This window comes from Heloderma suspectum, chromosome 1, assembly GCF_057233095.1.
Source record: "Heloderma suspectum isolate Gila_16-S chromosome 1, 16-S_ref, whole genome shotgun sequence".
Classification (NCBI taxonomy): Eukaryota; Metazoa; Chordata; class Lepidosauria; order Squamata; family Helodermatidae; genus Heloderma; species Heloderma suspectum.
In genome coordinates, this window is record NC_139458.1 from 352,843,578 (window position 1) to 352,869,317 (window position 25,740).

A 25,740-nucleotide genomic window follows, 5' to 3' on the forward strand; every position below is an offset into this window, starting at 1 on the left:
ATTCAGGGTATTCTATTCCATGACTCAGTGGTAGGATAATTAAGCCCATAATGATTTATTAAAAATGGAAAGCAAGTGCGAATAGTTCTTAGAAAACTTAAGTACCATACTGTATTTTTAATGCTGTAATTAAGTCATCTGTTTTGATGTCAGAATTGGTTTTGAGGCTGTGGCAAACTTGGAAAATGCTCTTGTTTTAATTTGTATTTTTAACTAGCATTTAATTACGTAATTGTATTTTATTGTAATTTCATATTGTGAACCACCCTGGGATATATCAGTATGAAGGGCAGTATACAAATACTGTAAATAAGACCATAAACAGACAATAAGAGATGCAAAAAAATATTTTGAGGAGCATATTGCTAACAACATCAAGGCCAACAATACAGAATTCTTTACATATAACAGAAGCAGGAAACCAGCTAGGGAGGCAGTTGGACTGCTGGATGACAGTGGAGTTAAAGGAGGACAAGGAGACAGTTCTTTTCATCTGTCTTTATTGTAAAAGATGTAGGACAGATACCTGTGCCTGAACTGATATTTCCAGGAAGGCAGTCTGAGGAACTGAGGCAAATAGTGGTGTCAAAAGATGAAGTTCTCAACCTTACTGACAAATTGAAAGTTAAGAAATCACCAGGCCCAGATGGTATCCACCCTAGAATTCTTAAAGAACTCAAATGTGAAATTGCTGATCTTTTAACAAAAAATATTTAACATGGCCCTAAGATCCACCTCTGTACCAGAGGACTGGAGAATGACCAATGTAATGCCAATTTTTAAAAAGGGCTCCAGGAAATTACAGGCCAGTTAACATATGTTCCAGGTAAATTAGTTGAAAACATTATTAAAGATAAAATTAGTAGGCATATTGAAGGCCTGCCCTGCGAAAGGATGGGGAAAGTCACTGCGTTAGTGAAAGTCCACTTGTGCAACAGTGGGTGCAGCCGAGAAACAGTAAACTTTAATCCGAGAATATATTTTGTAGTAGAAGGCCTCAAAAGCTAATTAGGGAGCAATCCTATCTGATCCGCCCTGGGTACATGTACACTTCCAAACTTGGAGGGTTACATGCATCCAATGCAGAGTGGGCGGGGCCTTGTACCTCCCACTCCGTATTTAAGTGAGATGGGCGATTATGCCTGTCTAGCGGAGGCTTCAGGGAGGGAGAGGGAAAGAGCTGGGGCAGCCATAGGATATCTCATATTGCTGCCACCCTGGTCTTCTACCCTCCTTGTCCCTGGGCTGCCTCCTTCTCCCCATCTTCACGTTCCATTTTTGGAATGTGGAGAGATAGCCAGTGTGGTTCTCACCATGCTGGCTATGAGGGAAAGGGGGCAGGGAGTACGGTTTCCTGGCTCTGAGGTTGGAGCCCTGTTTCCAACCTCATATCCAGGAAACTGAACAGTCCTATGTCCCTGCAGATGGTGTCTAGGGGACAACGGATTGCTCCCTTAAAAACCATTACTAAACAATGCATGAGTGTGTGAAACATTTCCTGTCTTTTGATAGGTGAAAGTTTGTTTAAAAAACCAAAGCTGCTTTCTCTTTCCTATATCCCTGATTCTAAGCTGATGCTGTACAGAGTACTGGATCACGAAGCAATTCTAGCTGTCATTAAGATGTTCTCCTGAGGTAAAACTATATAAAATTTGTAATGTTTTGTGATTGAAGAAAACAATTTTCAGCAACATTTGTAACCCTCGGTGAAATTAATTCAGTTGACATTTAGATGCAGTATGAGAAATGGAAAAGTAATGTAATAACTTCTGCAGCTTCGTTGTATAATATATCCTCATTCAATAATTAATCATAATTCATACCTGCTAGATGTACTTTTAAGTTCTTACTTGAATGGTTTTGAAAAGTCAGTCCTTCCTGACCAAACAAGGTTATTTTCTGTTACACAATATATTTACCCAACAGAATGTTCATTCTGTACTATAATCCAGCTGAGTATATAGCGTACCCTTTGTAAATTTTCTAATACAATGACTCCAGCCCATATCATTGTGCAGTTAGGTTTGCAATACCCAGTAGGGCCTAATAATGTATTCACAAACAGCAGTCCCACTTCCCATAACGGTCAGGAAACTGTTCTTGACATATGGGAAATTTTGCTGCTCAAAGCAGTCATGAGCCTAAAATTGGGCATGTGCTTAGTGTGCCAACACCGCAGTTTGGATTTAGGCTACCGTATGTTAGCCTTTTTATACATTCAAGGTTGGTTGTAAAGCTTCACTATAATTAGGTAAACAGTTGAACAAAGACCTTTGCAGATCTATGGTTTATATGGCAGCATAGCCATCACTGAACTACTGAGGCAGTTTTACCTTAGCCAGTGCTTCTAGGGGAATCCCTGTTTCCCATGACAAATGACTATATTTTTAAATGTGTTTTCTTCCTCTGAAGGCTGCGACGGAGTGCATATTTCTTACAAAATTAGAAAAAAAGGCTATTGCCTGCCAGCAAATCTAGTTAAGCCCACCATGTTTGATACATGGGAATAGGGATATAGTACCACTAGCAGTGGAGCAAGGCCAGCACTACTTTGCTTTTTGAATAGGAAATATTCTAGTGAGTTGTGTGCAAATCCCTGAACAACTTGGGACCAGGATATCTAGCAGAACTCCTTCCTCTAAATATACCCAGCCAACCATTAAGAACTTCAGAGGAGGCCTTGCTGGTCATTCCATGACCAACAGAATGTCTTCACATAATATCTCAAAGGTGAGCCTTCTTGGTGGCAGTGCCCACACTCTGGAAAACCTTCCCCCATGCAGTTCAGGAGGCAGAAAATGTGGTGTGTCTCAAATGCCTCCTGAAAATGCACTTGTTCACCCAGGCTTTCTCTGGCTTGGAATTAATTGCAGTTAGGGTGCAATCCTATGCAATCCGCCCTGGGTACTAGTAAGCCTCCAAACTTGGAGGCTTACAAGTATCCAGCGCAGAGTGGGAGGTGCAACACTCCTCCTGCTCTGCATTTTAGTTAGATGGGTGTTTTTGCCTTTGCTGATCTTTTAACAAAAATGGAAGCTGCAGAAGTTATTACGTTACTTTTCCATTTCTCATACTGCATCTAAATGTCAACTGAAGTAATGGCTTGGGGGAGGGGGAGGGACAGAGGCTGGGGAAGGCTGGGGATAGCTCATATCCCCACTTCCCCAGTCCCTCCCCACCCACTGGCATGTCCCCTTTCCTTCCTCTTTGAGCTTGTGTTTGTGAGCTTGTAGAGGCAGCCAGTGCAGTTTTCTTTGCTGGTAGTCGGGGGAGGGGGAGCGGGGGGAGCTTGGACTCCTCCAGCCTTGGGTCTAGGAATCCAAAAAAACTTATGTCCCCTAGACACTGTCTAGGGGCCATAAGATTGCTTTCTTAATCATATGGTGTTCCAAATTTTTAAAATATGTATATGTGAACTGCTTGGAGATTTTATTGTATTAAGCAGTATATAAGTATTAGGGCTCCTTCACACTGAGCTTTTATCCTGCGATTGAGATTGCTCCTTCACGGAAGTTTGCAGGCTCTTTACATGATGCATGACCCCCCAGGGCGTCTCCTGCACTAAATGCCCTTTGTTCCATTTTTAAATAGATCACAGATAATGAGCTGTCAAATCACCCTGTTGTGTTCCATTTCAGTTCCCCCCATGAAAAGAGTTACAGCCAAGAAGAGGAGTGAGATGAATGAATGATAATGGAAGACTCAAATACGGGGAGAAGGGGCGGGGGGAAAGGAAGCTTGTGTAAAGGGAGTCAGTTGTGATCCTGCATTTAAAATGAAAGCAGAAAGCCCCATTTTAAATGCAGGATTTTAGGCTGGAGTAGAGATGCCCTTAGTAATAAACAATGTCTGGTGGGCCAGAACTGTTTCTTCATTAAGAAGTACAGGGTCGCATAGAAAAACCAGGTACGTTGCCCTGAGCTCTTTGGAGAAAAGAGCAAGATATACATGTAATACATGGAAAATGTATTATTTTACAATTCCCTAGTCAATTCAGATTACTGATTTCTTCAAATTGATGCCTTCAACTATTAACTAGATATTGTAATCTTTACAAACAAACCCAGAGGCTGACAGTAAATTTTAAATAAGAAAATTTGTTTTTGTACGTTGCCGTATCTCAGTTCTGCCTTTTGTGCCAGTGCTCCCATACATGGTAACACACAATGAAAAAGGCCCTGTTAGTTAAAACCCAAACATCATATAGCTTATCTTGAAAGTTCAGGATGGGCAATGGCATGTTACTGTCTTGTTTTCCTGTGTGTGTGTGTGTGTGTGTGTGTGTGTGTAGACACAGACATATAATTGAAGCAACCCTGGTAGAGGGGAAGGAGAACATTTAAAGGTAATTGTTTGTTCCAGTTAGCAGAAATATAAGCAGGTCCTAGTTGCAGTGAACAGTACTAAATAGCGGTGTTCTTGAATAGAGCAATTCCTTAACATACTGGCATGTTAGAAAACTGATCGTTGTGGTATATTGAGTTTTTTTGCTCTAGATGTAGTTTTGAAAAATTGTCTTCTTTCTCTGAGAGTTTCATGACACTATGTCTTCAGTATACCCTTATGCATAGTTTTATGCTGGTTTTTAACTTTGAGTATTTTTTGTCTCATTCCAGTTAAAACAATTAAGAGAGTCCTTCATACTTTTCTTTTTACTTTGGGTTGCCTTAGTCCAGTTCCCCAAGACTGGGCTGCCTAACTAACATAATGCAAATTGTTTGCTAATTATGCAGATTTTGTTCAGACTTTGTGTGAGAAAGTTACTTTTTTTAGTTTTAAGTATTGAAAAACATAACACTTCTGCACCTAATGAAATCCAAAGCAGGCATCAATAGAAAGTTGCCAGAGTGGGTGGGGTAGTGGTAACTAACTTCTACTGCAACATTTTGAAGTATTGTTTTAAGCACCCTGAGGCCCAAAGTACACATGGTGGTTTAGGATGGTGGTTGGTCAAGTTGGCACCGGAAGAGGGGCGATTTTGAACAGTTTTTATGATCAAAGCTGCCCTCCCCTGCACAAGAGTCTCCCTACTTTCTCCCATGGGTTGGAAAGCAATTAATCACACACACACCCAGTATTGCTACTGTGATCAACTTCACAGACTCCCTGACTGCATTTATCTAAAACAAAAGCAACAACAACCCCCAAATCCCAGGAGACGAGATAATAACACTGAACTATTCTGCAGGGTTCTCATATCCTAGTTTATTTTACCTGAGTGGGTATAATAAAATTCTATCTATCTATCTATCTATCTATTTATCTATCTATCATCTATCTCACTTACCTTCTCCTTGCATGGGTACTTTACTTGTTTTTACCTTGATGCTTTGTCCCTGAGGCTGATAAGCTTTGTAACTGGGGCTCCTCATGCTCCATAATATCAGGCAGGGGTCTCCAACCTTTTTGGGCCTGTGGATACATTTGGCATTTTGAAAAACGGCCCTGAGCACTACCACAAATTAGCTGCTGTAGGGGGGTGAAGTGCCCTCCCTAACTGTGTTTGTATGTGTTCATGAATGTGTATCCTGTGTGTGTACCACTCTCTCTCTCTGTCGGGCTCTATTCTCTCCCTCTCTGCCTCCCTCCTTCCTCATCTCTCCCCCCCCCCCCCCGCTCCCAGCTTCTCTACTTCTTTCTCTGGCTGGATGGCTCTTTCTTTCTTTCTTTCTTTCTTTCTTTCTTTCTTTCTTTCTTTCCCGTCCGTTTCCCTGGCTTCTCTCTCTCTGGCCGGCCGGCCGGCCGGCCTGCCTGCCTGCCTGCCTGCCTGCCTGCCTGCCTGCCTGCCTGCCTTCCTTCCTTCCTTCCTTCCTTCCTTCCTTCTTGGCTGGCTGGCTGGCTGGCTGGCTGGCTCCTCTCTCTCTCTCTCTCCCTCCTCCCTATTAAAGCCAATGTAGTGATTCGACCATTGACCTTAATAGGGAGAACAAAAGCTCCCCTACCAAAAATGGGGGGGGGAAAGGATACCCCTGCCAAGGACCCTGCTGCCCCATGGCTCCTTAGTGGGAGGTGAACTTCACCCCTTTCCAGCTGTTTTTCAGCAGAGGGGCTTTCCTTCCTTATTAAAGCTAATAAATTGTTCTATTGGTTTTAATAGGATGGGGGAAAGCCCCCCTGCTGAAAATTGGCAGTTATATGGAGCTGTTTTGTTTTGCAATACTGAAACATTATGAAAAGCCACATGTTGGCTCAGTTTTGTGATTTGTAGAAATATCTTTGTTTTGCCTCATAGCTGCCAGGAAGACAAGTTTATATAAAGACAACCTTCCCTAGAAGGGCTGCTTCTAATCAGTTTCTTGTGGAAAAGAGGGATTATTTGTTAGCACTAGACCAAGCCCAAATTTTGCCTTCAGCTTGCCAGCCAAGGATTTATCATTATGGTACAGTTTTAAATTCCTATTCATGACTTCATATCCTAATTTTCTTTGTATTCTAACTAGTTATTTCACAGAACAATACTTTTTAGGATGGCTGTTGGTTGGATCTAGACTTTATGTTCTGTGAATGGAAGGGGTACTTCTGTCCATGGAAGGTGTTTGATCCAGTGGAGGAATCCTTTCTAGCAGAGGGGGACGGAGTGCTGATTTCTCCGCTCTGTGGCTGAGTCCACCCTCTGAAAATCTGCTCTGGAGGGTTCAGAGGATGTAAATGGCTACAGGGGAGAGGGGAGACTCAACAAAAGTCACTCTCCCCTCCATTCCACTGTTGGGAGTGTCTCCTGAGTGGAACTCTGCTCAGGAAATGCTCCCACTGGTAGAAGCAATCCAATACAATCCAATGTAAATTTAATTTAATTGTAATAGTCTCAGAAACTTGTAGTATTCTTGTTTAAGATAACTTGTTTACATTTATCTTTATATTTTTAGAAAACAGACTCTTCAGTGTTTTAAGGCAGAAAACAAAGGACAGAAAATTGCAAAATGTTCTGCCTATTTTCATGGACATTACAGTGGTTTATGCCAGGATAACTTTGGCTATTTTTAGGCTTCAATCTTAAGCATACTTAGTAGGAACTAGTATACCCTGCTGAAGATGGTGGGATGTAGTCTGATTAAACATGCGTAGGTTTGCACTCTTAGATGCCTTGAGGAAGCAGTAATACAATTAGAGTTCATGCCTTGAAAAAGTAGTAGTACAGTTCAGAGTTGACTGTGATCAAATTTAGGATCTTCTTGTTTTTAGATTTAGTTATTTGCTTAAATAAATACTGATGAGGGGCATAACTTGTTTTAGAATGGTCTTGAATTCTTTTCTACAGTTCCAAATTCTTTGACTGCAAATAACCCTCTACTTCTGGGATTAGACTGAATTATACTGTAAAATTGAGTGGGGGCAGTAAGCTTTATAATGTTGCAGGCAATTGTTATTAAGGGATTGTAAGGGAAGGTTGAGATTTGTGGGAAAGTACTGAGGGAAGGAAAATATATTCCAAAGCATAGGTAGGCAGGCAAGAACTAGATATGATGTTCTGCGTGAAGAATTTCAACTCCCTGCCTACTGAAAACCCCACCCAGACAGTATGACTTTCTTTTAAAATTTCAGTTTGGAAGTACTTGAGCTTTTTTTCTCTTTGCAATCGTGTCCATGAAGCTTAGATATTAGCTTAAAAATGGAACAAACTTCCTATGATCTTGTGAAAGCTATTAGATTTTGTACTAAAGGAAATATTCCTATGCAGAGATGGAATTGTTGCTGTGGAGTACCTGCCTGGGTACACAGCACCTCTTCCCCAGCCTTTACCTCTGAAACTGAGGGGGAATCTTCACGGCATTAGGTTTAGTTCGCTCTCCACTTTGTTGCGCTTTTTTACTGAAATCGTGTCTGCTCCATCTGGGGACACATGGGGCTTGAAAATCCAGATTATCTCAAAGCTAGCCTGGGGCTCTGGGCAGGTCACACAGCAGTTTACTGCAAATTGTTGTGGTGGCTACTGGGTTTAGTCTCATTGATGTTATCATTTAGAGAGCCTATTCCCCCCTCCCACTCCCTGCCACTCTCACCTTGTTCCACCCTTTCTGCTTTCTTTGGCCAGTGTGTGTGTTGGTGTCCCCTGCCTCCCTAAACTATGCCTGACTCCCCCCAATTTTTTTTAGTATTTTCCCTCTAAAGCCACAATAGTGACAGGACTAAAGGCGCAGAACCTTGTTTTCATTTAACCTGGGGTGGTGGAGGTGGAGTAGTTCCGTCCTGGGGGGGGTTGCCCTGCCTCCGTAGTTGTGTTTGTGCCTTTCAAAGTACTTTAGAAGGTGCACTTAACTGCAACTGCAGTGAGCACTTTTCAGTGTCCCACTGGTGTAATTTCACTGTAGCACCATAGCGAGTAAATTTATTCCTGTACAGCGAGTATATGTATTCCTGTACAAATGTGCTATTTTGCTGTAGTGCTATAGCGAATATATCAATTCCTGTACAAATGTACTATTTCAAATAACTTTTTAAATGTACATTTATGGAGTCCCACAGTAACTACTTCAGGAACTGTGATCTGGCCATAGCTCCCTTGCCTAGAGCAGCACGGTGTGGCACTGTGAGTTTTCACTCCCTCAAGGTGCTTTTACCACTGTAAGCCTTAGCCCCTGAAACCCTCTGTACTAGCTTGCCCAATAAATACGCTTTAGCGTGCTCGCACAGTAACAACTTTAAATGTCCAAGATCTGATACACTTTACAGTCCATAGTTGGTGAACCTGAAGTGCTTACTTCAGGTTCACGATGTAGCACTAGTGTGCTATTTTGACGTTGCACTTTTATGCCTTACTTCTTAAAAAAGTTAGAGGCTGCCCGGCGGAGCACACCTATACGTCGTAGGGTTGGCCACCAGAGTTTAGTGGTAGGCAAGGTGAAATAAATACCATCAAGGAGCTCAGAACTCCTGAATAGCCAGCTGCAAAATGGCAGAAACGTTGCGGAAACACAGGCGGGGAAACATTGGGGAAACACCCCTTGACTGAGGTCTGTAAGATCACAGCCAGGTGACAGACACACCCCTGGGTAGGGCTGTCATGCCGAAGTAAATGCGGAGGGTTGGTACACACCACAACCAAAGCGCAGACAAGCCAAATTAAGGAAAACAATCAGACTAAAGGTAGTATCAGAAAAACTGGTTTTCCGGCGCAAATCTCCAGGGTGGCTGCGGGATGGCCATGACGTCATGTGCCCCGAACAATCTCCAAATGAAGCAAACTCATAGCAGATACCCTGTGGGGACAACCCCTGAGAAACAAACCCCTCGGGAAACACCTGCTTCAGTTGTTCTCACTTATACCCAAGCTTTTACTCTCTCTGGGTTCCAGAGAAACTCAGTATGCAGTCATACATTACTACTGGGAAAACCATAGCTTTGATTATGCGAACCTTTGTTGGCAAGGTGATGTCTCTGCTTCTTACTATGCTGTCTAGGTTTGCCATAGCTTTCCTCCCAAGGAGCAAGCGTCTTTTAATTTCATGGCTACAGTCACCGTCTGTGGTGATCTTGAGCCCAAGAAAATAAAATCTGTCGCTGCTTCCATTTCTTCCCCTTCTTTATGCCAGGAAGTGATGGGGCCAGATGGCATGATCTTAGTTTTTTTAATGTTGAGTTTCAAACCAGCTTTTGCACTCCCCACTTTCACCCTCAACAAGAAGCTCTTTCGATCCTCTTCACTTTCTGCCATTAGGGTGGTATCGTCTGCGTAATTGAGGTTGTTGATAATTCTCCCCGCAATCTTAATTCCAACCTGTGATTCATCCAACCCGGCGTTTCTCATGATGTACTCTGCATATAAGTTAAATAAGCAGGGCGACAATATGCAGCCTTGTCGTACTCCTTTCCCAATTTTGAACCACTTGGTTGTTCCATGTCTGGTTTTTACCGTTGCTTCTTGACCCTCGTACAGGTTTCTCAGGAGACAGGTAAGGTGGCCTGGTACTCCCATCTCTTTAAGAATTTGCCACAGTTTGTTGTGATCCGCACACTCAAAGGCTGTAACGTAGTCAATGAAGCAGAAATAGATGTTTTTCTGGAATTCTCTTGCTTTTTCCACGATCCAGCGAATGTTGGCGATTTGATCTCTAGTTCCTCTGCCTCTTCGAAACACAGCTTGTACTTCTGGTAGTTCTCGGTTCACATGCTGCTGAAGCCTAGTGTGTAGGATTTTGAGCATCACCTTGCTGGCATGTGAAATGAGCGCAATTGTATGGTAGTTTGAACACTCTTTGGCATTGCCCTTCTTTGGAATTGGAATGTAAACTGACCTTTTCCAGTCTTGTGGCCACTGTGGAGTGTTCCAAATGTGTTGGCATATTGAATGCAGCACTTTAACAGCATCAGCTTTTAGGATTTTAAATAGCTCAGCTGGAATACTGTCATCTCCACTAGCTTTCTTGTTAGTAATGCTTTCACTCTCGAGGATGTCTGGCTCAAGTTCAGTGACCGCACTATCATGGCTATCAGAGACATTCAGATCTTTCCTGTACAGTTTTTCTGTGTATTCTTTCCACCTCTTCTTAATCTCATCTGCTTCTGTTAGGTCCCTGCCTTCTTTGTCCTTTATCATGCCCGTCTTTGCACAAAATGTTCCCTTGAGATCTCCGATTTTCTTGAAAAGATCTCTAGTCTTTCCCATTCTATTGTTTTCCTCCATTTCTTTGCATTGTTCATTTAAGAAGGCCTTCTTGTCTCTCCTTGCTATTCTCTGGAAATCTGCATTCAGTGGGATATATCTTCCTCATTCTCCCTTGCTTTTCGCTTCCATTCTTTCCTCAGCTACTTGTAAAGCCTCCTCAGACAGCCACTTTGCTTTCTTGCATTTCTTTTTCTTTGGGATGGATTTCGTTGCTGCCTCCTGAACAATGTTACGGACCTCCGTCCATAGTTCCTCAGGCACTCTGTCTATCAGGTCTAATCCCTCAAATCTATTCCTCACCTCCACTGTATATTCATCAGGGATATGATTTAGGTCATACCTGAATGGTTTAGTGGTTTTCTGAGCGTCGAAGAATTGATGCCTTCCAACTGTGATGCTGGAGAAGACTCTTACACGTCCCCTGAACTGCAAGGAGGTCAGATCAGTCAATCCTAAAGGAAATCAACCCTGACTACTCATTGAAAGGACAGATACTGAAGCTGAAGCTCAAATATTTCGGCCACCTAATGCGAACAGAAAAGTCACTGGAAAAGACCCTGATGCTGGGAAAGATTGAAGGCAAAAGGAGAAGGGGACGGCAGAGGATGAGATGGCTAGATAGCATCACCAATGCAATGAATATGAACTTGAGCACACTCCGGGAGAGAGCGGAGGACAGGAAGGCCTGGTGTGCTATGGTCCATGGGGTCACGAAGAGTCGGACATGACTTAACGACTGAACAACAACAACAATCCACTACAGGAGAAGCAACAAGAAAATAGATTTAATAATGGTAGCATAACAATTCAATCAACACATGGGAGTCTGTATTTAAAAAGCAAATACAAGATTTATTTGTAACACAAAGAGTTATATGTTATTATTCATTAATGCTTGGTCCTAACTTCCCTACCTACTTTACCCCTTCTAAAATCCTATAACCTTTACTAACTAGATGTAGCTTCTTCAATCCCTGAGGCCCTATCTGCCTAACTAAGGGTCAGCTCATTCCTTTTGTAACCTCAGAATCCTCACAACATACAAGCCCCTTCCACCTTTCACTCACTCACTACCAAACAGTTAACCCTATCTCATGTGGGTCATATTTAACAATGAAAACACATACATTAATGTAACAAGCATATGTTACAGCTGCCATTTGGAATCTTAAATTCCCCTGGTCAGATAACTATGCAGGAGTGTATATTCAAACTCCTCTTTTATCAGGCACAAATACTTGTTTCTTAGTTTGGTTTGTACGCTGCCCTAGGTGTCCTCAGGGTATGGTTTGTATTTGCAGATAAACTGATTTGCCCCACAGTGCTATGAATGTGTTTACTCAGATGTAAATTCCACAGTGGAGTTTACTCCTAGGTGAGTGTGAATAGGATTGCCACTGTTTTTAGTTGAGAGCAATCTGGATAACCCAACCATATTTATGTGAAAGAGAGATAACATTGCCTTTGTGCTGAGAATTAGCAACCAGTGTGGGAGCTATTCCCTATGGTTACAATGTCAGTGAAGGGTCATGGGAAGAAATTTATGAAATTTTCTTAATCCTAGAAATAACTACTATTCTGTCCAAAGAAAACGTAAAGTCTTCTGGAAATTAAATGTTAATGCATCATAGTGTTGTAATGTGTAGCTCTGTCTATATCAGCCTTTCTCAGTCTAGTGCCCACCAGATGTTTTATACTACAACTTCCAGCATTCCTGACTATTGGCCATGCCAGCTGGGGCTGATGGGAGCTGAAGTTCAAACACCTGGAGGTCACCAAGTTGAGGAAAGCAACTCTCTATCATCCATCTGTCTACTAGGTATATGCTATCTTTCTTCTGTATGTGGGGGGCAGTGCCCATATGTGGAGGAATACCCATAGGGCTTGTTGGAGCCATGTTTTCTTCTCTCCTTTTCCACCTTGGTATGTGGGGAAGCAGCATGCCAGAACATTATAGGGGAGCTCTTCTTTGCCACTCTCACTCAGGCTCCAAATCCAGACCTTCTGCATGCACCGAACTGGGGGTGGGAGGAGGTAAGTCTGGTGAGACTGATGAGGGTTCCTCTGTCTATGGATGATGCACCCTCAGTCTTGTTTCTTTTTGTGAAGAAAGACCATTTCTTTCCTGTTCCTTTTAGTGAAAGGGTAACACCAAACTATGAGTTGTTGGATAGTTTCAGGAAAAGGATCTGAAACCACAGTTCGAGCTGGTTTGCCATTACGTTTGAACCATCAGACCATGTTGTGGGACATCCTTTTTCCCTTGCAAGGCATAGTTTGGAATAGCATTTGGGGATTCTCAGAAGGCAGGGGAAGAGGGAAACCACACAATCCATGGTTTCCCTGTATGTCTGGAACCAAAATTATGGTTTGGAATATAAACTAGAATAAAAGTAGCAAACTGTGGTCTGGCATTACATTTGAACCAACCTAGTGTCTGTGCACATGCGAAGAAATTTCTTAGGATGTATGAAAGCAATGGATATTATTTGGAATATAAAAATTAAAACTAATGCAATTAGTTTTTTATTTCATTTGGACTCCTCCCCCCAAGGGCTAATTAACATGAATTGCCCTGTGGGGAGAAAGAAGGAGCAAAGGAGGCAGGAGAGGGCCGAGGGAGCATCAAGGCCTGCTCCAGCTGGACTGTCCCAGCCAGGAGATAAGAGGTGAAGCAGGGCCATTCCTCCAGCCCTGCTGAAAATCCTCCCCCCCCCCGTTTTCCTCCCAATCCCCTTTTCCTTGTGTGTCATGTCCTTTTAGATTGTAAGTCTGTGGGCAGGGATTGTCTCTTTCTGATTGATTGTAAACTGCTCTGGGAGCCTTTTCTTGGGCTGATGAGAGGCATAAAATACTTTAAAATTATTTAATTACATCCAACTCTAATGGGGTCAATATGTATACTTGGGGGAGGGGAATCAGTTGTATGGGTTATGGAAGCAAAAGCAAATCTGAACTATTAATATGTGCAACAGTTTTTAGGAGTTCCTTTGCATTGAATGGCTTCTCAGGCAGACATTTATTATTAGCTGTTTCAAAAATAATTTGTTTCTTAATATATATATTTCCAAAGTTGGAGTCTACCTTTGACAATGTAAAACTGGGGAGGGGAGAGAAGGAAAGAGAGGGTCTCTACAAATGGTAGAGTATACACTGTACTTCTGACCCTGCTGTTATTTTTAAGAACAGCCCCAATTGCTCTACAAATGCCCCAAACAGGCAAGCATTCCTAGCAGCAGAGTATAGCACAGTCACTAGTCCTCATCCGCTGGGGCACAGAAGCAAATATGAGAAGAATGGGAATTGTACTTGAAAGAATGCTCCTCCCCCGCTCCCCTGCCTCCTGATTTCTTCAGCAGTTAAAGCTTGGATTCGCCTTCGCCCTTGAAAGTGTTCCACAGGAAGGGGGAATTGTGCTCCAGAGATGTACATTCTGTGTACAGATCCTTGGAGATCAGTTCCCCACCTAATTCTTTTGGAAATGAAGGGGCAGTCCTCAGAAGCCAGTTCCTTCCCTCCGGTCCCCTTGGTGGATAGGGGTAGTTTCACTGCTGAACGCATTCTGAGGGAAATAGAAATTGGGGTCTGAGTGTGTGTATTCCTCCCCAAACGGCAAAAAAAGGGACTAGTTTTCTGAATTGTTTGCTAAAAAATCTTATTGTTCGTGAAACTAAAAGCTGGCAAGGAAACTACTAGAAGTCCCATCCAAAAACTGTTTAAGGCAAGCTTTGACTTTTTCTGATGTTTATTTTATTTTAACATTGGCCAAATCCAGCATCATGGGAGCAGACTTCTGCTTGTGCAATGGGACCTCCCTGACCCTCCTGCCTTCTGCAGCCCTCTATGCTCCCGCAGATCTGCTCCAGAGGTTACCCCAACCCTCCAGAGCAGATATGGGGGCATGAATGGTGCTCCGGGTGGAGAGGAAATGGGTTCCCCTAATGGTTTCCATTCTGATGGTGGAATGACCCTGTTGGATCGAAGCCTATATTTTTATACTACTTTTCAGACAAATTTTGTCTGCCAAAGTGGCTCAGATGCTTCCTTTAGACTTAAAGGAAGCATGTTATCACAAAGTTTATGTTATGTATTCTAGGGGGTACTGTGGGTTAGTTATTGTTTTTGAACCCTGGCAACTCCTGTAGAATTGGGAGCAGTAACGGTGGTTGGAGTTTCTTCTAAGCCCTCACTTCTGTGTGTTCTGAATAAAGAACAGTTGTGTTTGAGGCCTGCTGATTACCAGTACAACAGTTTTACAAATCTTTACTCTTAATTATATCAGTAAATAAACAATGTGTTTACCCCACAATTTATTCTGTTCTGGCCAAAACCTCTGACCTGTCAGGTCCCTTACCTATTGGCCTTCCTTTAGTGACCAGTAAGTGATTCAGTATGGACCTTCTAACCACCAGTCAAATATGTTGACCCTTTGACCAATCCGAACTCCATTTTATTATTTGCCTGGTCCCTGTATAAACAAAGGCGGCTTCTCCCAATAGTCATTTCAGACTGTCAGTTTGAAGCCCCCCCCCCCAACTAAGGAAGTCACAACTGCCTTATGCCCAATACAAAGTAGCAGAGCCAGACTTCTGGCTACTTAGCTTCATTATAACCACACTTAGAGATTACTCACAATGGGTTAAATCCAATGATGTGCGAGCTGACTTCCACTTCTGCAACAGGGCTGCAGCCCCAAATCTGTTCTGGAGATCCCTCAGCCCTCTGGAGGAGATTTGGGGAGCATGTAGGGGACTGCAGGGTGAGGTGGGGGAATCTATTTCACCAGTTGTTTCTGTTCTGCTGGTGGAAGGCCATCATTAAATCAAACCCAATATATAAACATTACACATCACAAAGAAACAAATAAAAATACATTTCCTCACACATCCATACTGGCATGGTATGTGTCCTTCACAGGTGCTAGTGAAATAAATCTAGCCCAATGCATGTTAGGATCCAAAATCAAGTTATTATATAGCAGTTTGATACTTCTTACCTTTTGATATACAGGCCCATTTCAAATACTGAAGAATTGCCCCTGTAGATCTCTCACTTGAGTTCTTCGTGTGCAGTCATGTTTCATCATGTTCAAGTTTTGGAAATAGCCTCTGAACTGTTGTGTTGTCACTTAGAAACTGGGTGATGTGCCTTTTCACCCTGAAAGCTAAGGAAAACTGTTTTCCCTTCATGAGCTTATTCCTCCAGAACTCTGTTTTCTAAATGTGCCGAGGCAGCCACTCAACAGCAAGATGTATATGGACTTCTGCCTTTTAGATGTATATGTATTTGCTTAATTGAAAGCTGAGATTTTTTTAAAAAAAATCTTTCATTTATCACAGAAAGCAAGCAGCTCACTTTCCTTGAGCTTCACTTTCACCTGGACTAAATCTAAATATGCATTCTGTTTAAAGAAGATCTTTCCTGTCTCTTCACAATTGTAAAGCTGAGGCTTGATTAATATGTTACTTGGGTGATGTTGTAGCCATCAAAACTTGGCTGAGGTTTCAGAGACTAATCACATTGGGAACCTGGATCAGGTGGGTGCTTCCAACATCAGTACTGCACCTCTGTTATCCACTTGATTTAGGTGACCTACATCATTGGCTTGCATATGTTGTTTGGATGCCACAATCTGCATTGTGAATAAATAGTGGCTAGATGAAGTAACCAAGTTGTGTAATTCACAGTTTTGAACTATACTTCTAATTTTTCTCTCTGCATATGCTTGCAGCAGATGAAGCAACTTCCTCTATCAAGATACTCAGTTTGTAATTGAACACTTACAGTGGCCACCATTTGTGGGATCAAATACTGACTTAATAAGCTGCACACCCCTTTGCTGCTTCACTCCTCCTTTCAGATGAGGGGTGAAACCAGGAAGCCATAGTTAACCATAGCTTCCCATTATATTTGAACTGGGAACTGTGATGAATGGCTTCCAAACAAGCAGGATTAAGAAACAAACTTTAAACCATGGGGTTTTGGGGGGAAGCACTGACCATAGTTAAGTCAGCATTTGATCATCTGAACTGGGCCAGAGTTTCATGAGTCCTAAATTCTACCCTATGGGATCTTTTTCTTTTGTATGAAAGCACTTCTTTTAGCCTTGTAAATGTGTCACCACCATTACAGGGATGAACAGTACTGGGATTAAAGCACTTTAAGATTTGGACAGCTCAGGTACCAACTGTTTGGGCTACAAGACAGGTATGAAAGGTAACGGCACAACAGCTTCAGGATGACCCTTATGCCCGTAGCAGACTTGCTTTGTGGGGGATCCTGCATATTCTAATTGGCCACAATCCTGTAATTTGGAAGGCATGGACTGACAAGGACTTTTACCTATACCAGTTACTCTTAGAGGACAATACTTTCAAATAATTCCAAACACTTCAATATGAATTTGAGTTACCACCCTCAGCTGCATGGCAGTACATACAACTTGAACACAGTATAATTTCTAAATTTGGCCCAGAGGCAGAGTGCAACAGATTCCCCCAGATCTGCTACAAACACTACAGAACTTTACAGCTTTTGGTAAAATCAGTCAGTGTCTTTATGCTATTGTCTGGAAAGAACTGCAGCTGGTGGTCCTTTGAGGAGGGGAGAGTTTTTCTATTGTGCTCTTGCTCAAGAGGGTAGCAATTTCTTCTCTTAGAACCTGAGTAGAGCAGAAAATCCCTGTGGTGCAGGGGGAATCTTCAAATTTGATGGAATAGCCTCAGGCAATAATAGAAAGCATCCATTTGTCAGTGGTGATGGACCTCCAGGCATGGAGAAAGGGTTTGAGCCTGTTCATGGTAGAAAAGAGCTGGTGGTTGGCCTTTTCTGTAGGGGTCAAAGATGCCATTTGGTTTGCTCAGGGTGTTTACCATGAGTGGGTTGGTACTATTTGTTCTGAAATGGTCTTTTTGAGTATGAGCCTTGTTTGGAAGCTCGGTTCAGGCCTGCATTGGGTTGGCGCCAAAATGGTTACTGGCATTGCCAGTATGGACATGGTCAGTTGGCAGAGGTCACTGAGGATTGGGATCCCATCCCCATCTTCTGGGTGGATGTCTTCATTTTGTAGAGGCAGTTGAGGGTGTCATTCGTGGATGCACAGAAAAGGCCTTTGGCGTCAAATGGGGGGTGCTCCACTCTCAATCTAGCTTCCTGGTGGAGTTCTGCAATATGGAGCCAGGCATGCCTGAAAAAAATAGCAGCTGCCATGGCCTTTGAGCTACAATTGGGCATGTGTTGGGCTATGTTGATCTGTTGGCCTCCGTCTTGGAATATCAGTGCCAGGTTTTTGACGGCTTCATGGAGACGGTTAAAGAAAGTTGCTGCTTTTTCCCATAAGAAATGTTGGTAGGCTGCCATGCATGCCTCATAGTTCGTGACACGGAGTGACAGAACTGCAGTGGAGTATATTCTGCATACCATTAAGTCTAATTTTCTTCCCTTTGAATCCACAGGAGCAGAGTGAGGCTTTTGTTTTGTCTTCACTTGGAATGCTTCCAGTTTGGTGTTGTTTGTTTGCAGAGGAAAGAGGAATCTTCTACTTCAACCCTGTAGAGATCCTCTGTTTTTCTAGACCTGGGTGGATGAGTAGAGGGTTTCACTCAGGATTGTTTGATTACATGCAGTAATGTTGGATGCATCAGGATGGTAATCAGTGGTGCAAGGTCTGGTTGTACCCTTTTGAAGACTGGGTGTGTGATCCGGACAGGGGGGACTTTAATCTCTAGTCCAAGGGATTTTGCCATTTGAGGCTTTGTTCTGTGTATGGCCTGATGTCATCCGACCGAGAGAGAGGATTATCCCCTATGGCAGCATTGAGTGAGGAGGCTGAAGCCCAGGCAGAAGAAGTGGAAGACGAATTGGAGCAATAGCCATCCTGCACTGAAGAGGGGTTGTTAGTCAGTGTTTGTATGTTAGGAGCTAGCAATGGTTGGGTAAGTTGTACTGCTGGTGGTGACTGTAGCGGCCAGTGACTCCAGGAGTTGTTTCAGGATTACGTCCCGAAAAAAGCTGGCTGGAAGAGGAGGGTGGAGAGCGTCTGGCAAAGTCTAAGGCTTGGTACTGTGGTAGGTTCCAGTATCTGAACATCAGGCAGTTTAGATACCATGTGAGAAGGTGTTGCAGAATTAAAAGTTGCCTTAGGTCATTGTAGATAGTGAGGGGAATGAGAATGTTGGCAATGGGGATGGTAACATGGCAGTGGAGACTGGTGGCTCAGATTTCAGTGGGGCTGTGAATCCACTCTGGGTTTTAGTCAGAACCAGCCAGAACTCTGTAGGAGCTATCCAAGATGCTGAACCTATTCTGGTGATAGGGTTCAGCACCTTGGATAGCTCCTTTAGACCTCTGGCTGGTATTGACTAAAACCCAGAGTGGATTCAGAGTTGCGCTGAAATCGGAGCTGCCAGCCTCCACTGTACCATATAGTCTCTATCCCTATATTCATAATGGTGTTGTCTTGATGGTGAATGGTCCTCATAATAATAAGAGGGAGACCTGTAGAAGTGGAGGTGTCTATGGCACTGTCATGGCATATCATAGCGATGATGAAGAAAACCTCCCAAAGAGGCTGAGGGAGCTGGTGAGGTCTGTCGGTACCAAGGGGATCTATGCTTCCTCAGAGAATGGTCTCTGGGTGGGTGATACTACAGTTCTGGCAAGAAGCATTCCCTGGATTCACCTTCTAATATTGAACCTAGGCACTGGATATTGTCCACGGAGTTATGGTCCCATGGGAGTTGTAGTTTTTCTAGGATTAGTGTCGGTGATCACATGAGAGTTTGAGGCCCTGTATGCACCTAGGGTGGCTGATTTGGAGCCAACATAGGCTTGGGTCCAGTGTCAGACTCTGTCTTATGAGGCATCTTATTCTTTTTGTTCTTCAGTCCCAGAACCTGGGAGTTAGTGGAGCGTTTGTTTCGGGACTTGGTCTGCTTGACCCGTTCAGTCTTGACCGTTGGTACTGAAGGGTTAGTTTTGAACTGTTGGCCCAAGGGGACGACGGAAGCTGTTGGTACTGCAAGGGCTGGTACTCCTGATACTGGAGATGGTTACCTTGAAATGCTTTCCAAGATGTTATGTGCTGGAAGAAGCTGAGAAAGAGCCAGAGTATGCAGAGGCCAGTTCAGTGCAGCCATATCTGCTGCCTTGGGGGCTTGTTCCCACAGTAGGGCATAGAGGCATGCCGTTCTGTTTCTCCTGGCCTTCTTTGTAAAAGCCTGGCAGTGGGTACAGGAATCCACCATGTGTGCCTCTCCAAGGAAGAGAAGGAAGTTGGAGTGTCCATCAGTCATCAGCATCTTCCTGCCACAGGGCCCTGAATGGGGAGTGAAGAAGAAGAAAGAAAACTCAGAGAAGATAGGAAAGTAAGAAAAAGGGAGAGAGAAAAGAACTCTGTTCAGCATCCGAGGAGGGAACAGTAGGATTTTCAGAGAGGGTTGTGTTTTTTTTTTGCCATAAGGTGAGAGAACATTCCAAATGCTGCTAGTTGCTGCAATAGACGAAAAGGAACTGAGAGGCAGGCAGGAGCCATGCCTGGAGCATGCACAGAGGAGGTGGGCACAGGTCCCTCCTAAAACTCTGTTTAGCTCTAGAATGTTCCAAATGACTGTTCTACGCAGGCACATAACCCATATGTGTGAGTCACAGAGAACACAAGAAGAATGTTGGGTTGGACCATGTTCCAAGTGCCTTTGCTGTGGGAGTTAAGAATGTCAGCTGTGAGAAACAGGGCCTTCATTGCTATTGCCCCAAGACTCTGGAATATCTTCCCAGATGAGTTAGAGTAGCTCCTCTCTTGTTTCTTGAAAAGATGCAAAACAGTCTTACTCCATAGTGCATTAGGATTTTGTGATTTATTGTGCTATTGTTAAGCTTTTCCTGTGTAAATTATATGTTATAATGAATTTGTGATTTCATTATGATTGTTGCATTTTAAATATCTATGTTGATGTAATTTGTGTGTTGCCTTGAACTGAGGACAGTGGGATAAAATATGTTAAATAGATGCATATGAATATCTGCTTGGATTGAGTGTATCACACATTTCTGTGATTATTTGTGAGAATTTATACCACACATCACAGTGGATCAATATATGTTTTCAATAAAATGCACAGAAATACTAGGCATGTTATTTTCGTAAGTTTTTAACTTAATAATTATATAGTAAATCTCATAGAAGGGCTGTTGCTTTTGCCCTAGAAAATCTTTGTATTCCATATTGTTGTGCAAGTGCATCCAGTTAATTGGATCTAATATGCATTCTCTAAAGTCAAAAGAGGGATGACAGCTGAAAATGAAAACTGGAAACTGCATTTAACCATACTCTCAGATACAAACATAGATCATTAAACAGTATGCCTTTATAGAAACACTTCAAATATCTTCTGTTATCAATGCACTCTACCCCTTTCCTTCCATTTTTGTGTATAATAATGTGCTAACGTTTTAAAAATACATAATATCACCAACTGCAGGGAAACATAGATTATCTCCCTTCCCTTGAATACTGGGGAATGTTGAGGAGCTGGTCTTAAGCTGCTTCACATCTGCTTCTGCTTCTCCTTCCCTTCATGCAAGGAGAACTGATTAATAATCAGGAGAGCCTCTGTTAATTTTAACACAGGAGCCCACTGATCTCTAGAAAATAAGGTGGGAGAAGAGTATGTGAGCCTGAACCTGCTCCAGTACTCTCCTTGGGTCAGTCCAAAGTGGGGGGCAGAGTATCATCTGAACCTACTCTCAGAAATTTTGTAAAATGCATATTCTCAAATAAAATTCAGGCTTTGTTACTTTTATGCTTGAAGGGGAAATGGGTGGGAAGCCTTCCGGGCTGTACTGAGGAGTGAATAGAACTTGAATTTCAACAATGTATGTTATCTGCGGTAGTTCCTCCTCTCACTGCTATTCCTCCCATAGGATAGGACCAATAATGATACTTACTACTTTGTGTGATGGTAGTTAGTTACACTTAACTTTTCATTTTCCCCTATTTTGCAGTTGTCCATATTTATCAGATCAAATTACACCTGCTATTCCTGCAGTAGGAGCAATTCTATTCTTTTTTGTGATGGGGACCTTGCTACGTACTAGCTTCAGTGATCCCGGAGTCCTGCCTCGTGCGACACCAGATGAAGCAGCAGATCTGGAAAGACAAATAGGTAACACAGAAGGTCTGTCACTGTCCCTTCACTTTCTTTGTAAATGTGTGTGTTGAATGGCAACATCACCTATTTGTTTTTGCTTTAAACCGGGGGTGTTGAACCTCAGACCTGTGGGCCAAATGTGGCCCACCTGGGGTTGCAGTCCGGCCCTCCAGTATTCCCCTATGGCCATGCCCCTTTCCCCTGACCATCAAGAGTTTGGTGATTTTCTGGCTTTTGCATGTTTCTCCTCCCCCCAGTTCAAAATGGTTGGAAATGCCTTTCCTAAAGCTTAGTTACTAACAGTAAGAGCTTTAAGCTAAAACATTTTGTATGAAAAAAATTGGATTCTCTACACTACGTAACACCAAAAAGGTCAAATTTAGCTTATTTGCAAACTAAATTTGACCCTTTTAGGGCTCCACAGGTGCTACAACATCTTGGAATCCAAGATTGGGAGAGGATGGGTTACATGAAACACATCATTGCTGCAATTTTCTTTCATTGTGTCCCCTTATTTCGGTGTCAGCAGTTTCAGACTACCAGTTTTAAGGCTTTCTCTTTCAACAACCCAGGCAAGCTAGCTACTTGTCTAGATGTGACCCAGGGCTTGATCTAGACCTAGATCTACTAGAAAGAGATAGCTTTTGGGATGTTCACACCGTCATGACTTGTTCATCTTCTAAATAATATAGGCATTTAAGCAGGTAATGTCCACTATATTTGGGGAAAAAAACCCAAACAATTGACTACCATTTGATCATGCATTTCGAAGTGTATGTGGAGACTATCTGATCACAGGTGTCCATGACATTTTTAGTTTTATTATAATAAAGAATGATCTCAGGCTTGGAGTTCTGGTCTGAGATTGCTGCTTTGTTATGCATTAAAGAAAGGAAAATGACTGTCCTTCCTTTCTTTGGAAAACAGAAGGAGGTCAGCATCCAAAGTAGATCACAAAGAAGAGAAACAGGTTCTCAGGATGCAAGTCAGAATTTATTATATGAAGCCCAACACGTTTCGGCCTTTTTTTATTTTAGGCCTTCTTCAGGGGGCTGTAACTAAATGATAATAAAATTTACAAATAGGACAACACATAGTTAAAACATTACAGCAATACAAATTGCCACAGAGGCTAATACATGCATAACGTTCTTTTAAAAACCATATAAAATCTACTTTATTCCTAAAAATAACATATAAATACAAACTTACTAAAGAAAAAAGTCTGCAGAATTTTTTTAGCAAAAGATTGTCTCCTGTGTCAGTCTACTGGCGACTGGGAAAAATATTTTTCAAATCTTATCTTATACTCTTTTAGTCTATTTTTTTCTTACTCTGTCAGGTGTTTCCATGTTGAAGTAATCAGGCCAAGGTCTCAAAGCTGCACTGTACTGTGATAGCTAGGTAATGTATGTAAATCACCCACAGGTCATAAGAGTAGTAAGAATTCAAGTTCTTCCTTTAGATTATAAAAAATATATGGTTAAAATATATGGTTAAAATTTGCTTGCTGCAGTGCTGAATCATGATGCAAAGTTTGGATGAAATTGATCAAATGGTATTGAAGCGCAGTACAACTTTAAAAATTTTGATTGGCCACCATTTTGTTTCAAGATGGCGGACAAAATTTTCACTATGCCTAAAACCATCACAGATAGAGGTAGGACAAATCCTAAAAGTTTCATATTGAAACAAATCCCAAAGTAATTCGTAAAAGAATAAAAACAAAAACAAAGCAAACAAAAAAGAGCACATGCACGCGTGTGCATGCACACACACAAGTATCATCAGGCTGGTACAGAGATGGCTGGGGAAAGTCAAAGTAAACAAATATGTTTTCAATAAATGGCTAAAACATGCCAGCGTTGAGGCTTGATGTACCTTAGAGTGGAGATCATTCCATTGGGCTGGCGCCACTGCAGAGAAGGCAAACAGCGGTGTTGGAGGTGAGTGACTCGCACTTCCGTTCTCATTCCTTCCAAGCCTCATGAGGGATACACATTTTATCCCCACATTGGGACAAGGATCAAGAACTGTCAGAGTCGAAGTACAAGTGACTGTGCTTCTTCTATCTCTCCTTCTTTGGAATATCCAAAGCAGTCCTTTAGTCTTCCTAAACTCATTTCCTCCATCTTGTTACTGAAAGATCTACAGACATAGTTGCGTAAAGACTACCCAGCAAAGCTTGAATAAACCCTATGATTTCATACAGCACCACTGTTTTTTTCCCGTCTTTTTTTTTTTTCTGGAAGAATTCTGCGTCATAAAAGCTTACTTCCAGCATTGTAAATGCTGGTCCAGATAGATGATCCAAATAAAGTGATTGTTGCATGTGCTTTGCATGATCCAAACACACAGTTATGGCATAACTGCTTTTCTGTCTATCCTGCTATAAATAGTGAAACTACATAAGCCTTTGGAAACATCAGCAAATACAGTATAAGTAAGTTAGAAAGGAATGTTGCATGGTGAATGGTTGTGAAACTTCAGTTACACCTCATTTAGGAAACCAGTAGGGAAAAAACACATTTTCTTGACTTACAGCAAAGGCCTTCAGACCATAGATCTTGGCATTTAGGAACACACCCTTGCAAGCAGAGGGATTTAACATTTGCCCACTCTAAAACTTTGAGGAGGAGGTAAGCAGAAGTCATTTGTACTCGCAGTGACTTTCACCTATAAATTGGCAGGATTTACCAGAGGGTTGCATGAAGTATAGAGTTTAGAGAATTTGGCCAAAGACCTTTTTTTGTATTAATTTGAGGTTGTGAGATAATTAAAGTCATTCTAAATCTTTTTAATGTCAGGAGATGTTCAGGTGCACCTATTCTAATATTAAAATTAATAAGATTTCATCTTGCCATTGTTTGCTTATTTCATTCTCCTGCCAGATCGCAACTAATTGCAGTTAGTTAGGGTGCAATTCTATGCAGATAGTCTTCAGCCTCCAGACACGGAGGCTGCCACATACCCAGTGCAGGGCAGGAGGAGAACGGAGGCTCCTTGCTCCAGCTGCCTTGCATTTCTTCTAGACGGGCAATTTCACCTGTCTAGCAGCAGCACCACAGAGTGGGAGGGAAATGGCATAATGCAGCTGACCTGGTCTCCTCCCCTCCTTGCCCTCGGGAACGCCCCCTTTTACCTGCCTCCACAATCCATTTTCCAAGCACAGCAAGGTAGCTGGCATGGTTCTCTCTGTGCTGGCTATGAGGGAGATGGGGAAGGGGTGGGGAGCGCAGTTTCCTGGTTCAAAGGTTGGAGCCCTGTCTCCAAGCTTGAAGCCAAGAAAGCGAACAATACTTTGCCTCCCCCACCCCCGCAACGCTGTCTGGTGGGCATAGGATTGCTCTCTTAGTGAGTTAAAAAAAATATTACACATGATATTGTTTGGATTATCTTAAACAGAAAGCAAAATAAATGTACTAGGGATGGGTTGCTATCTTGCTGTGGAAAATACTAACATCTTGGTATTTGGCAAATTCCTTGAGCAAGTGTGCTAATATAGATATTTCTGATATTCTTGGATGTTGCTATATTTATACTTGAACTTTGTTTTGAGGACTTCAGTTCACTTAAGGATATATAATTTAATGAGTTGTTCACTTTTGGCACCAAGTACCTCTATTTGGAATAGTTAATTGCACATGGTACTGATGTGGCCATGTTAGTAATTGATTTATGTGATCATTATGCAATTTGATTAAGTTTCTGTTCTTAACAGAGTGGCAAAAGTATAAAGAGCCTTTAGATGTTAGCTGTTCACACAGAACGTAGTGTTTGTTTTTTAAATCCTTATTAATTGGAGGATTGTCACAGATTTTCCCTGGAGTACTCTCAGATATCACAAAATAGGCCATGTTAACTACCCTTGCAAAGCCTACTGCTTTTATAGGTTTACATTGTGGTGTGGCTGCATAATACATTCAGTAGTTATTCCATTTGCCCTGGATGCACACTCAACATTTTCAAATCTTTGTCTGAGGTCAGGAA

At 42.3% G+C, this 25,740-nt stretch overlaps 1 protein-coding gene across 7 annotated transcripts in view; it reads left to right on the forward strand.

Moving 5' to 3' along the window:
* ZDHHC14 (zDHHC palmitoyltransferase 14) overlaps positions 1–25,740 on the forward strand; it is a 136,206-nt gene that overhangs the window by 15,184 nt on the left and 95,282 nt on the right. For 5 of the 7 annotated variants that reach the window (XM_084827917.1, XM_084827914.1, XM_084827919.1 and 2 more), the window contains one exon: positions 21,605–21,777. In XM_084827917.1, coding sequence (XP_084684043.1) covers positions 21,605–21,777 — 173 coding nt within the window. The remainder of the gene's footprint in view (positions 1–21,604; positions 21,778–25,740) is intronic. The other 2 variants (XM_084827918.1, XM_084827915.1) reach the window with 1 other exon arrangement.